General features: G+C 34.8%; 1 protein-coding gene across 1 annotated transcript; it reads left to right on the top strand.

The window, feature by feature from the left end:
* The first annotated feature begins 1,965 nt into the window (after positions 1 to 1,965).
* On the top strand, positions 1,966 to 3,264 carry LOC110101316 (ribonucleoside-diphosphate reductase small chain). The gene has a single exon (XM_020829172.2). It carries the CDS (start codon positions 2,178 to 2,180, stop codon positions 3,204 to 3,206), a length of 1,029 nt encoding a protein of 342 aa, XP_020684831.1. The 5' UTR covers positions 1,966 to 2,177; the 3' UTR covers positions 3,207 to 3,264.
* The last annotated feature ends 9,920 nt before the right edge of the window (positions 3,265 to 13,184 follow it).

Here is a 13,184-nt window from a genome sequence, read left to right as displayed (position 1 = left end):
GATACCAAATGCTAACCCGAGCAGTGAGTGGATAGCAGACCAAACTAGGACGTAGCGCATTGATGCGGGACATCAGATGCGGACCTAAGAGGTCTAGCGGGACACCAGTCACTAGATGGCGAATGGTTTGAGGTGGAGTCGAGAGGGACTTGGACATCAGACGCTGACCCGAGAGCGACACGGTACGCCTGTGCAAGAAGCCATATCAGAATCAGACTCGAGGCCAACTCACCAATGAGGATCAATGGCTCGCGGGTCAAACCCTAGTTAATTTCGGGTTATCGAGTCAACCTGAACCTGACCCAATTTCAGAAATTGGTCAGAATCTCGAATCCGAACCTTGAATTTTTTAGGATCGGGTTTTGGTTGGGTCAAATTCGACATCCATAATGAGTTTGTAGTGAGCAGCTTTGATATGTCACTAAGAAATTATCTTAATCGTTCACAAATCTCAATGCAAATATGAGTCAGAAGCTTTCAAAATTTCGATCCAAACTTGACTTCCGCGCTCTTGTAAGCTTATAGCTAAATTGAACATCTCAGGAAGTTTAACTCAATCAAATTAAGTCTAATCCGAGCTCAAATGAATTCAAATCAAAGGACCAAAACTTTCTTGGATTCTTCAGAGCATTAATTTGATGACTAAATGATATCAAAATATGACATGCTATAGTCAAATCGAGCAGCTCGACTAGACAAATCTAACTAGCCTAAGATCACTCAATTTTAACATCAGTAAGACAATTAAATGTTTAATAAACAATATATGATCAAAGGAGTCAATATGAGTCATCTAATGAAACACTCCAAAAATATCCTTGAATTTTCTCGATATTTATTGAACATGCCACCAAAAAAAAAAAACAACAACAATAAATAGACCCCTATTCTTCATATGAATGGGAGGAGGACGGTTGAAGAAAAGAAGAGCTTTGAAGCATGTAAAATCTTAGAGCTCTACCCTGGCACCACCCTTGACGAATCCAGGTCACTGTTACACTGTTATTTTTGTTTTAATCTAGGTCACCGCTATTGAACCTCTACTTGACCATCGCTTTTGGATCTACATCTGCTTTCCAATCTTGAGCCTTCCTCTAATCACTGTCGTTCGCTGACAATGATCCCTTCGACCACCATTGCTCAACTGTGGTCCTTCCGACCTCCTTCGCCCACTGACTATGGTCCCTCCGACCACCATCATCCAACTACACCCCTATAGACCAAACAAATAGGCCTGCAATCTCTTAAGAACATATGTGATATTGTTATCAAATTATGTATTGTGCTTTATACAATATGTATTTGCTACATTGAGTCAACGTCTTCCTCCAAAGAAAGACATTATTTATAATCTACTACTAATACTAGTAGAATCAATTTGACTGGACAATGCCTCATAGTTTTCCCCTCTTTTGGAGGGTTTTCACGTCTCTTATGCTGATGCATCATACTCTATTATATATGTATGTATGTTGAATCTTCATACAAGCTTATTTCAATTTGATTTATCTTGAGCTAAATTAATGCTTAGTTTGAGATAATTTTCTTATAGTTTTTTATAACAAATTATAAGAATTTTTTTTTCTAAAAATCATAGGAAAAATTGTGATAAAAATTTTCCCAAATAAAGCGTAATTTAACTTGAATTAATTTCATTGAACATTTATATGTGTAGAAATAAAAGTATAAAACTATGGTCAAAATTTTTCCATCTTACCGCCAAATATTTATTCAGTCATTAGCATTTATAGCAATATCTCAAATGCTGTCACAACTTAACGGGACCATAAAAATCTTCTTTCTCTGCAAATTCATAGCGTCATCGTTACGCCAATACTTCGTAGCCACTCATGTAGCATCCCGCATTTTGGTTCAGATTCGCGGTTCGCCGTTCGCGTGAGGATGGAGTTACACAAAATGCAATAATTTGCAGAATTGCGCAAAAGGAAAGAAGCGGTAACCATACCTGTCAGTGAGATGAAATCGGCTTCTTCCCCTGCAAGACTCCCCCGGCAGTTCAAAACGAAAATTTTAAATTTCCCCAATTCCCTTCCCGCCCCATCTCTCATGCCAATCTCCCTATAAATTTCTTTCAAAGCCTTTTTCCCCTGCGCGCCATCAAATCCTACAGTCGTAGATCTTCCTTTAATTTCTATTTCTCTTTTCCCTTTCCAAAAATGCCGTCTTTGCCGATGTCTAACGGTGTCGCTGACAACCGTGATGAGCAGGAAGAGCCGCTTCTTGCCCCAAACCCCGACCGCTTCTGTATGTTTCCGATACGCTATCCTCAGATCTGGGAGATGTACAAGAAAGCCGAAGCCTCCTTCTGGACAGCAGAGGAAGTCGACCTCTCCCAAGACCTCCGTCACTGGGATCAATCCCTCACCTCTGACGAGCGCCACTTCGTCACCCACGTTCTCGCCTTCTTTGCTGCATCTGATGGAATCGTCCTCGAGAACCTTGCCGGCCGCTTCATGAGGGAGGTACAGCTCCCGGAGGCTCGCGCCTTCTATGGATTTCAGATTGCCATCGAAAACATCCACTCCGAGATGTACAGCCTTCTTCTCGAAACATACATCAAAGATTCCTGTGAGAAATCCCATCTCTTCCATGCCATCGAGACCGTCCCCTGCGTCGCCCGCAAGGCTCAGTGGGCCCTACGTTGGATCGACGCCTCCAATTCATTTGCAGAGCGCATCCTTGCGTTTGCTTGCGTTGAGGGAATCTTCTTCTCCGGTAGCTTCTGTGCCATCTTCTGGCTCAAGAAGAGAGGGCTAATGCCCGGTCTCACCTTCTCCAACGAGCTCATATCTCGTGACGAGGGTCTGCACTGTGACTTTGCTTGCCTTCTCTACAGCCTCCTCAACAATAAGCTCTCTGAGGATAGGGTTCGAGAGATTATTTCCGATGCTGTCGATATAGAGAGGGAGTTCGTCTGCGATGCTCTCCCCTGTGCTCTTGTGGGGATGAATGCTGATCTCATGAGCCAGTACATAGAGTTTGTTGCCGATCGTCTTCTTGGTGCTCTGGGTTACGCGAAGATGTACGAGGTATCAAACCCATTTGACTGGATGGAGCTTATTTCCCTTCAGGGAAAAACTAACTTTTTTGAGAAGAGGGTCGGGGAATACCAGAAGGCGTCGGTGATGTCGAGTTTGAATGGAAACGGCGCCATCCATGAGTTCAAACTGGATGAGGATTTCTGAAGCTGCTTACTCTGCATACTTTGACATGTAATATTTTCGTTGTTTCATTTCTCATGTTTCTATGTTATGATTGGCGGATGACAATGTGTTTGCTTGGTTGTCTGTTTATCATTTATGAACTGATCCAATTATATAATTAATGCGTTTGATCGAATGTTTCATATATTTTGTAATTTTTATGTTGGATGTCTCCTTTTGTACTTGCAGGCTGTTTGATAGCACGTAGGATTTGATTTAATTAGGATTTCTTAAATTCAAATCTTCTAAAATTGTATTTTGGAAATCCTGAGGGGCATAAATCTTGATAATTGTTTGGTAATATTCATGATAAATTCTATTAAATCTCATGTGATTGTTTAGCTATAGTGCTGATTTAATGAGTGAATTTTTCCTCTTAAGCCAATAGATTTCCTAAATCTGGCCAAAAACAGGATTTCAAAAAATTGGGATTTGGCACAAAAAAGTGGAATTTTTTGTCTATGGTGATTTTCATTTGTTGTGAGATTTAGTTTTGCATTTTAAGCCGTTTGGCTGGATTTCACTCAAATCCGCCTTAAATTTGGTCTAAATTAATATTAATTAGCTATGTTGAAGTTTGTTTGGTTGATATTTTGGTTAAAAATTTGGTTGTTGAAGGCGAACATGTCTCTGGTGAGAATTATTTTTATTCTTTTTATTTACTTGTTTTCAATTTCGTCTTCCTTACCCTCCCTCAAATTCTACTCATATCCTCAAGCTTTGACAAACCTTTCCAAAGCCCTTCCAAGCTTTTCATCGCACTCCCAAACATGCCTTAAATCTCTTTCCACCTCTTCGTCAAGCCTGTACAGTCCACACCTATCATCAAGTCCCCATCTTCTTTCTCACTTTTTTTAACCAAATCCATTAGAAGTTGAATTGGAGCCCTCCATTGCCTTAAGATCTTTTAAATAATTACCTTTTTCTGCTATCTTCTCTTGGCCTCGTCGTAAACCTATTGCAACACCACTTAGGTTTTGTTTGTGTCGACTTTCTTATTGCTTCTTAAAACAACATTCTAGTATAAAATTTTTAATTTTTATAATAAAAAATTGCTTTAAGAAGCAATAAAAAGCCATCCCAAACAAAGCCTTAGTCAACCCAAAAGTTTCCTCTATTAAACCATCACTTTAAATATTTCATCATCCATGGTCACACCATTAGTTTGTGAATGATAGGTTGTGAAACTAAATTGTGCTTTCATTTTTTCTTCTAAGAAAATTTCAAAAGTTATTTGTGATTTTTATAACTTGATTAGAAATAATTATTCTTGGTAAGCCATATAAAATAACTCATTAATTTGAATCCTTAATCACATTTATAACCTAATATATGAATGACTTGTATTAGGATATATTACTAATTTTGATAATTATAAGATTTTTGGTTATTAGAATTGGAGTTATGTGGAATTTAAGCTCGGTGATAAGGTCACGATGCATTTAATTATAGAAAAGCTTCAATTAGGAACATTTAAAAAAATTGAATGCAAGAAAGTCATAATTTTTTGGAATTATGCAACACATAAGAACTAATGCTTGTGATATAAAAATTCCAAGACATTTGGGCATGGATCTAATTTTCAACACACTTGATTTGATATTGTTTTATGAGCTTATTGTTGATTCCTTTGATTTTGCTTTCTTTCCATCTCTTTTGTATAAGTCTTAATTCAACCCTATATTATGTATTTTTATGGAGCTTGTTTTAGAAATTATTTTTTATGTCATTATAATTTGATGATGGATTATAGATGTCTTATTTATGGTGGAGACATATTTAATTATGATGATTCATAAATTATTCTATAGGAGGCATATAATTTGTCTTGTTTGCTTGATTAACATCAATTGCTAAATTTATTGGAGTCGAATTTCTCTAAAGTAGGCATATTTGATAAAAATCTTCATGTTTATTCTCCTTGAAGGCATCACCTCATGCAATTATTTATGTATAATTCACTAGTTGAAGACATCACATCATGTTTATTTGTGTGCTTGATCTTGCTTGTCTTTATTTCATTTGGGTTAATTTTTTACAAATAATTGAAGTGGTTTGGGTAATTTATTGGTTTGAGTTGTTTGATATCTTGATGGAGGGTGTGCGAAGTTTGTAAAGAGGGGTTCTCTTGATGGAGGGTGTGTGGAGTTCGGAGGGTTTGTTTATACTAGTTGCGAAGTAGCTTGTATAGTTTTGTTTTATCTATAAAAAAGTTTATACACTTTCAAATGTCTTTTAAATCCCAATTTTATCATTTCTAGATATATATGAATTATGAACATCTTCATTATGAATGAAAAATGTTAGTTTATTTCTTACCTGATATTGGAAGTTTTATATGATGGAAATGAAAAAAAAGTTTAAATTATTATGGCATGTAATTATCAAGTTTAGTTTGAACATTCTGTATATTCGTACTTGCCAATTATATATCATAACAATTTAATTTTCTTGTTGCCTTGAAGTTAAGCTATAAAAATTACTCTTTAAATTCCACATCTTTTTATTTTTTATTTTTTACTTTTTTTTTTTGAAGAAGACTCAAGAAAGGGAGTGCGATTGTTTAATTTTTGGATAAATGACTCTTCAATGAAATTGGTGAATGGATTTTCCTCTTTGGTTGAGCTATTCCCCAATTTTATGAGCATAGTTTGGGTTAGTGAACTTTCATTTATTTCACATAAATTTCTTTTATATAATGAAAATTTCAAGACAACATAGTTACAATTTAAATTCCATTTCTCTTTTGAAACATATCATTAACAAATGATTGACAGTTGAATAATTTGTGGAAATTTCAATTGATAAAGCATATGTGAATATTTCACTTTGACTATCAATTAGAAAGTTGGAAAAGGCGAGCCTTTTCTAATTCATGTGCTTCAATGTGTTGGTAATGAATAAGCTCAGGATAATTTTAGGAACCTAGATAGAATTGAATATTTGTTATATGTGAGAAAATTTTGTTATGTGGCTAGAACTGGACTCCTAGTGAGTCGAATTGGTTTATAATCCCTCTCGCAAACCCCTAGCCGCACACATCATTGTTTTCGCTCACATTATAGGTGTATGGATTGAGGGCTAGGGAATCACATTGTTTCTCATTATAAGTTTGTACTTTATTTGGTTAAAGAGATATTGCTATTGCTAACACTCTCCCCTCTTGACTTTACGTCTTCCTATTCTAATCGATAAATTAGAATTTGTGAATGATAGGTTGTGAAATTAAATTGTGCTTTCATTTTTTCTTCTAAGAAAATTTCAAAAGTTATTTGTGATTTTTATAACTTGATTAGAAATAATTATTCTTGGTAAGCCATATAAAATAACTCATTAATTTGAATCCTTAATCACATTTATAACCTAATATATGAATGACTTGTATTAGGATATATTACTAATTTTGATAATTATAAGCTTTTTGGTTATTAGAATTGGAGTTATGTGGAATTTAAGCTCGGTGATAAGGTCACGATGCATTTAATTATAGAAAAGCTTCAATTAGGAACATTTAAAAAAATTGAATGCAAGAAAGTCATAATTTTTTGGAATTATGCAACACATAAGAACTAATGCTTGTGATATAAAAATTCCAAGACATTTGGGCATGGATCTAATTTTCAACACACTTGATTTGATATTGTTTTGTGAGCTTATTGTTGATTCCTTTGATTTTGCTTTCTTCCCATCTCTTTTTTATAAGTCCTAATTCAATCCTATATTATGTATTTTTATGGAGCTTGTTTTAGAAATTATTTTTGATGTCATTATAATTTGATGATGGATTATTGTTGTCTTATTTATGGTTGAGACATATTTAATTATGATGATTCATAAATTATTCTATAGGAGGCATGTAATTTGTCTTGATTTGCTTGATTAACATTTATTGCTAAATTTATTGTAGTTGAATTTCTTTAAAGTAGGCATATTTGATAAAACTCTTCATGTTTATTCTCCTTGAAGGCATCACCTCATGCAATTATCTATGTATAATTCACTAGTTGAAGACATCACATCATGTTTATTTGTGTGCTTGATCTTGCTTGTCTTGATTTCATTTGGGTTAGTTTTTTACAAATAATTAAAGTGGTTTGGGTAATTTATTGGTTTGAGTTGTTTGATATTTTAATGGAGGGTGTGCGGAGTTTATAAAGAGGGGTTCTCTTGATGCAGGGTGTGTGGAGTTCGTAGGATTTGTTTATACTAGTTGTGAAGTAGCTTGTATAGTTTTGTTTTATCTATAAAAAGTTTATATACTTTCAAATGTCTTTCAAATGTCTTTTAAATCCCAATTTTATCATTTTTAGATATATATGAATTATGAGCATCTTCATTATGAATGAAAAATTTTAGTTTATTGGCTCTTACATGATTTTGGAAGTTTTATATGATGAAAATGAAAAAAAAAGTTCAAATTATTATGGTATGTAATTATCAAGTTTAGCTTGAACATTCTGTATATTCATACTTGCCAATTATATATCATAACAACTTAATTTTCTTGTTGCCTTGAAGTTAAGCTATAAAAATTACTCTTTAAATTCCACATCTTTTTATTTTTATTTTTTACTTTTTTTTTTTTGAAGAAGACTCAAGAAAGGGAGCGCGATTGTTTAATTTTTGGATAAATGACTCTTCAATGAAATGGGTGAATGGGTTTTCCTCTTTGGTTGAGCTACTACCCAATTTTATGAGCATAGTTTGGGTTAGGGAACCTTCATTTATTTCACATAAATTTCTTTTATATAATGAAAATTTCAAGGCAACATAGTTACAATTTAAATTCCATCTTTTTTGAAACATATCATTAACAAATGATTGACATTTGAAAAATTTGTGGAAATTTCAATTGATAAAGCATATGTGAATATTTCACTTTGACTATCAATTATAAAGTTGGAAAAGGATAGCCTTTTCTAATTCATGTGCTTCAATGTGTTGGTAATGAATAAGCTCAGGATAATTTTAGGAACCTAGATAGATTGAATATATGTTATATGTGGGAAAATTTTGTTATGTGGCTAGATCTGGACTCCTACTGAGTTGAATTGGTTTATAATCCCTCTCGCAAACCCCTAGCCGCACACGTAATGTTTTCGCTCTCATTATAGGTCTATGGATTGAGGGCTAGGAATCACATTGTTTCTCATTATAAGTTTGTACTTTATTTGGTTAAAGAGATATTTCTATTGTCTAACACTCTCCCCTCTTAACTCTACATCTTCCTATTCTAATCGAGAAATTAGAAAATAGGGAAGTATGTGATGTAGAACGGGTAGGGGGGCTTTGCAAGATGTCCGCATCAGTATGCCTCATCTTCCTCCATCAACTAAAATACATCATTGATAGTGAGTCATCTTTTTCCTCCCTTCTTCCCTATTTTCTTGCATTCTCATGTATATATATTCATATATACACAATCGTTGAATGAGATTGAACCTTTTCATAATATTTACTTGATGAGATTATGTTAAATTAGTTTATGTTTTATTTAGTATTGTATTATCCGTTCTTAATCATTTTAATTGTTGGTTTCGCTTTTATCCAAATTATTTTAAGGAAAACCATATGTTTATGCTCATAGATCATAGAAATTTATTTTGTTAGACTCGACTGTCTTGTAACCTAAATTATTTAGGCTCAACTAACGATCTTCATTGTATGCATTTGAGTTGGGTAGATTAGACATTTTGTTTATGCATATTTGATCCTTAATATGTGTTTAGATATTAAATTAGATTATTTATTTATTTATTTGTGAGACTTTTAAGTTGAGTTTTATTTAGCTATATTGGTTGGATCTCAAATTAAATAAAATCCTTTACTTTTCATCTTGAGGGATAAGTGTACTCTTTTTATGAGGGGCATTATCCTCATTAACTTTACTTTGATTTATTGTTACATAGACTCCTATTCATTGAATTTATTTCTATTATAAATAATTTAGCCCACATTATAGAAGTGATCATTAAGAAGGATGTGGTATAGTAATTACCGAACAATTCTCCTGCCACTCATCCTATGAGGTACTAATTTGGAAAGGTAGTTTTTATGAGATCAATATGACTAATTTAGACCCTAGAATTTACTCAGACCTTAGATCTCCCTAGATCCTAGGATCAATCCTGATTCTAGAGTTTTCTAAACTCCATATCAATCTAGTTTCCTATCAAACTTTAGCCATATTTAATCATACACAATCATTCAAATGATTGTCATTGATTTTGGTAATCCAAAATCAAGCAATCAAATCCAAAATCTAGCTCAAATTCATATATTCAAACCTAAAATCCAAGGTTTAAAGGCCCTGCCCTGAAAGCCTTTTCCAATGATTTTTTAAACACTTCCAACCCCAATCAAATGATTCCCGATTCATGTTCTATAAATTGAATATTTATTAGGTATGTCTCTAGAATATATTTTTCAAATTTGAGCTCATTTTGAAGTTTCTAGCCTCAGAAACTAAATCTATTTCCAAAGGTTGTAAAACATTCAAATATTTATGGCCTATGCCACTAGACATACTCCTTAGTGAAATTTGACTTTGGGGCCTTCTCCAAACCCTCTAATTACATCCAAACCCTTAATTATGACTTTTTAAGCAGTAAATTGTATTTTGATAGATTCTAGTTGACCGGGGTCAAAATGACCAATATGCCCCTTACGGATAGTTTTGGATTTTTTCATAAATTTGGTCTCCATGTCACAATGTAGGCAAACTAATGTGACGTCTATTGCTCTCTATACTTGTTAAGCGGGAGTCTGGCAGATGCTCAGAGGACATTGAAATGTTTCTGCATGCACAATTCAGTTCTTCAATTTTTATGAAATTTTCTAGGACCTTATAACTCTATTATTGAAGTGCTAAAAGCCTGGATTTCCTTAACATAAAGTTTTTAATGAGTAGCTTGCTTTTTCTTTGAAGTGTTATGAGTCTCCATGTATTATGGTAGGCAGCACATCACAGTACTTGTTCTAACCATCAAATTGAGCTGTAATTTCACCTGCCAAGAAGGCTACATTTATCCCTCAACATGTTGATGTGGAGACCAATAAACAAACTAAAATAAGGTACCAATCTGCTTCGAGTGGTAGGCCATATTACACAAACATTTGCCCAAAAAAAAGGGAAAATTATTGGGTTCGGACAGCGCACACAACTTACCGTTTAGAGATGAATCAGGTGCAGTCATTCTATCCAATACCTAGCATAATCGAGCTCAATACCAAGTAGGAGGTGATGTGACACATTTTCATTGGGCTCTGAACGGCGTGCGCTGTCCGAACCCAATAATTTTGCCCCACACAGGAAGGTAGAGAAGGGGTGGTGGATGGTAGGCTCTAGATGTCTCATATGCATCTTTTTTTATTTGCACAAGCTTTTCATTTCTAACAGAAAGATAGGAGTTTGCAGCTTTACAACCTAAAGCTGTTGGTTTGCTGAAATTTCTTGATTGATTCCTGGCTGGAAAGCTTAAGCATCTCATGACAGCTGAGATTAGTGGTGCCTTAACTTTGTCCCCCAACTTTTGTACTGCTTTCCAGATGCCTAAGGCTGAAGAGCAAAAAGTTGTAGGAGTTGATATGCATCAGAATTTTGATTGGAGAAGGACATTTGGGCAAAGGAAGAGCATTATTAATGATTTAAATTCTATAGTTTCTTATATGTTTTTTTTTTTTTTTTGAAATTTTTGGGCAATAAGCCCAATCTGTTGATAAAGAAAAATTACAAGTAAAATCTGCTAAAAAAGAACAGCAAAAAGAAAACACTATAGCCAACCAAAGAGCGAAATGTTGGCTAAGGAAAGAAAAAAAAAACCAACAAAATGCCAGAAGGCAGAGAAGAGATAGAAACAAAATCCGACTCAGGCAACTGGCCAGATCGACGATCATCAGAGATTCAGAAAAGTAGCCCGAAAAGCAGATGCAGCTCTGGTTGCCAAAAGGCCAAAGCAATCAACCCGAGGATACAGAAAGTCACAGTGGCCATCACAGAGCCCCATCATTGCAAAATTAATTCTATTCCACAAAAATTGATGGTTTCCACCAGGACCATCCACCAAAGGAATGGAACGATTTGCCAAGCTCATCATCGTCGGCAAAACCGCCCAAAAAAACTGCTCCAGCTTCCAGTTAAAAATTACCCAAAAAAAAAAAGGATTGCTGAATCGTTACACAATTGAGTCATAAGCTTTCCAGGTTTTGATTTTGCAAGTAACAACATAGTTAAGCGCATGGCTAATAGAGTTTGGATTTGCCCAAGTATAAGAGAAACGACGATTGTTTCTCTCCCTCCAGAGATGATAAATGATGCAGCTAACAGTAAGTAAACAGAAGTTTTTTTCCCCACATTGAACTTCTTAATTTTGTGAATAAAATCAAAGACCTGGGCCAAGTTGGGTGTAAGGTAAAATTGTCTAAGCATAAAAATAGTTGCCATAAGAACAGTATGTGAAAAATCACATTCAAAGAACAAATAGTTTCTTATATGTTAATAAGAGGCTGTCTAATAGTTTCTTATAGTGGTAAAAGTAACTTTGATTGTAAAGAGAAGAGAGAAGCTTTTTGCCACAAATTTTTTTTTTTAACAATAAGAAATCAGCGAGAAAGTAATTGTTATTTGAATTATTATAATTTTTTTTATATCACTTAGCTCATGATGATCTGTTGGTTGAGAGTTTTGATTATCAATCAAAAGGTCTTGAGTTGGAGTTATATTTATGATATGTGTGAGTTTGTTTTAATTGGTCTAGATGTCCTCTCTTCCCTCCCCCAAAATATGGAGAAATTATTCTCTGGAGACCGGAAGCAGAATGCCGTCTGGAGACCAACCAGAATGAGCTATGTCAGTAAAATTGAGCCACGGTACCGAGCAGTACTGAGCTGCAGTATCGAGCAAGAGATGACATGGTGCATTCTGATTGGTCTCCGTACAATATTATAAAATAATTAATCAAAAAAAAAAAAAAAAAAAAAAAAAAAAAAAACAGGTACCGCTCAAAGCCATCAACGCATACAATGTTAATTAGAAGATTAATGTTTAAGCAATGGCCTATTGGTTCTTAGAAGTATGGTGGAGTCCGCCTGCCCCACTTTTCCAATAATTTTGTCAATTGGGCTTTACGATAACTACAGAGACAATGACAGTTGGGAGGAAGTATTGTCTAAGTAATGCTAAATAATTAGAATTCTAATCGTTGGAGCACAGACAGCGATTATTCAGACCATTCAAATTTGAAAATTTCAGTATTATATTCCTACTTACATAGCTGACAACCACAGTACAAGTGGGAAAAGCCACTTTAGCTTAAAAGAAAAGAAAAGAACAAAAAACAAAAGGATTTTCTTTTCCATTTGCCACATTTGCTTCTAACCAAATCTAAAGAAGCTAAAGAAGTTGAATAATACTTAAACTCATTCACCCAAATAAATTTCTAAGAAATATCAAACTTATTCAAAAGTTAGAAACCTTTCTTTTTCTTAGAGCTACATGTGAACTTCAATAGGAATAGTTGCGTGGGAAACTGAATTCCAACATCTACTAAACCCACTCGAGCTGTGTATCGGATGGGGGTAAACCCGTGACTGTGATTAGACCATATATATTATTACCCATCGAGGTGCGTAAGCGAGAGCCGCTATCCTCCATGGTTGATTGTATGTATGGTCCAATATGTCCCTTCTACTTGGCCCGTTTGCGAGGAGCGCGAAGGCTTGTGATCGTCTCTATCCCTTGGGGAAGGTGTGGTCATATACCCCTCTGCAATCCTGCAGCCGTAGCGGTGCTCTTTCGGAGGCCCACAGGTAGGTGCGTTCGTATACCCCTCTGCAATCCTGTAGCCGTAGCGGTGCTCTTTCGGAGGTCCACAATCTGCTTAAGGCATCTCCAATTGAACTCCTCATTTTTCACTTTAAAATATAGTAAATGTTATATCAAATAATAATTTAGTCCAATTG

The sequence above is a fragment of the Dendrobium catenatum genome, unplaced genomic scaffold (genome assembly GCF_001605985.2).
Source record: "Dendrobium catenatum unplaced genomic scaffold, ASM160598v2 fragScaff_scaffold_853, whole genome shotgun sequence".
Taxonomy (NCBI): domain Eukaryota; kingdom Viridiplantae; phylum Streptophyta; class Magnoliopsida; order Asparagales; family Orchidaceae; genus Dendrobium; species Dendrobium catenatum.
Note: the sequence above shows the minus strand (reverse complement) of the source record. Positions and strands in the feature narration are given on the sequence as shown.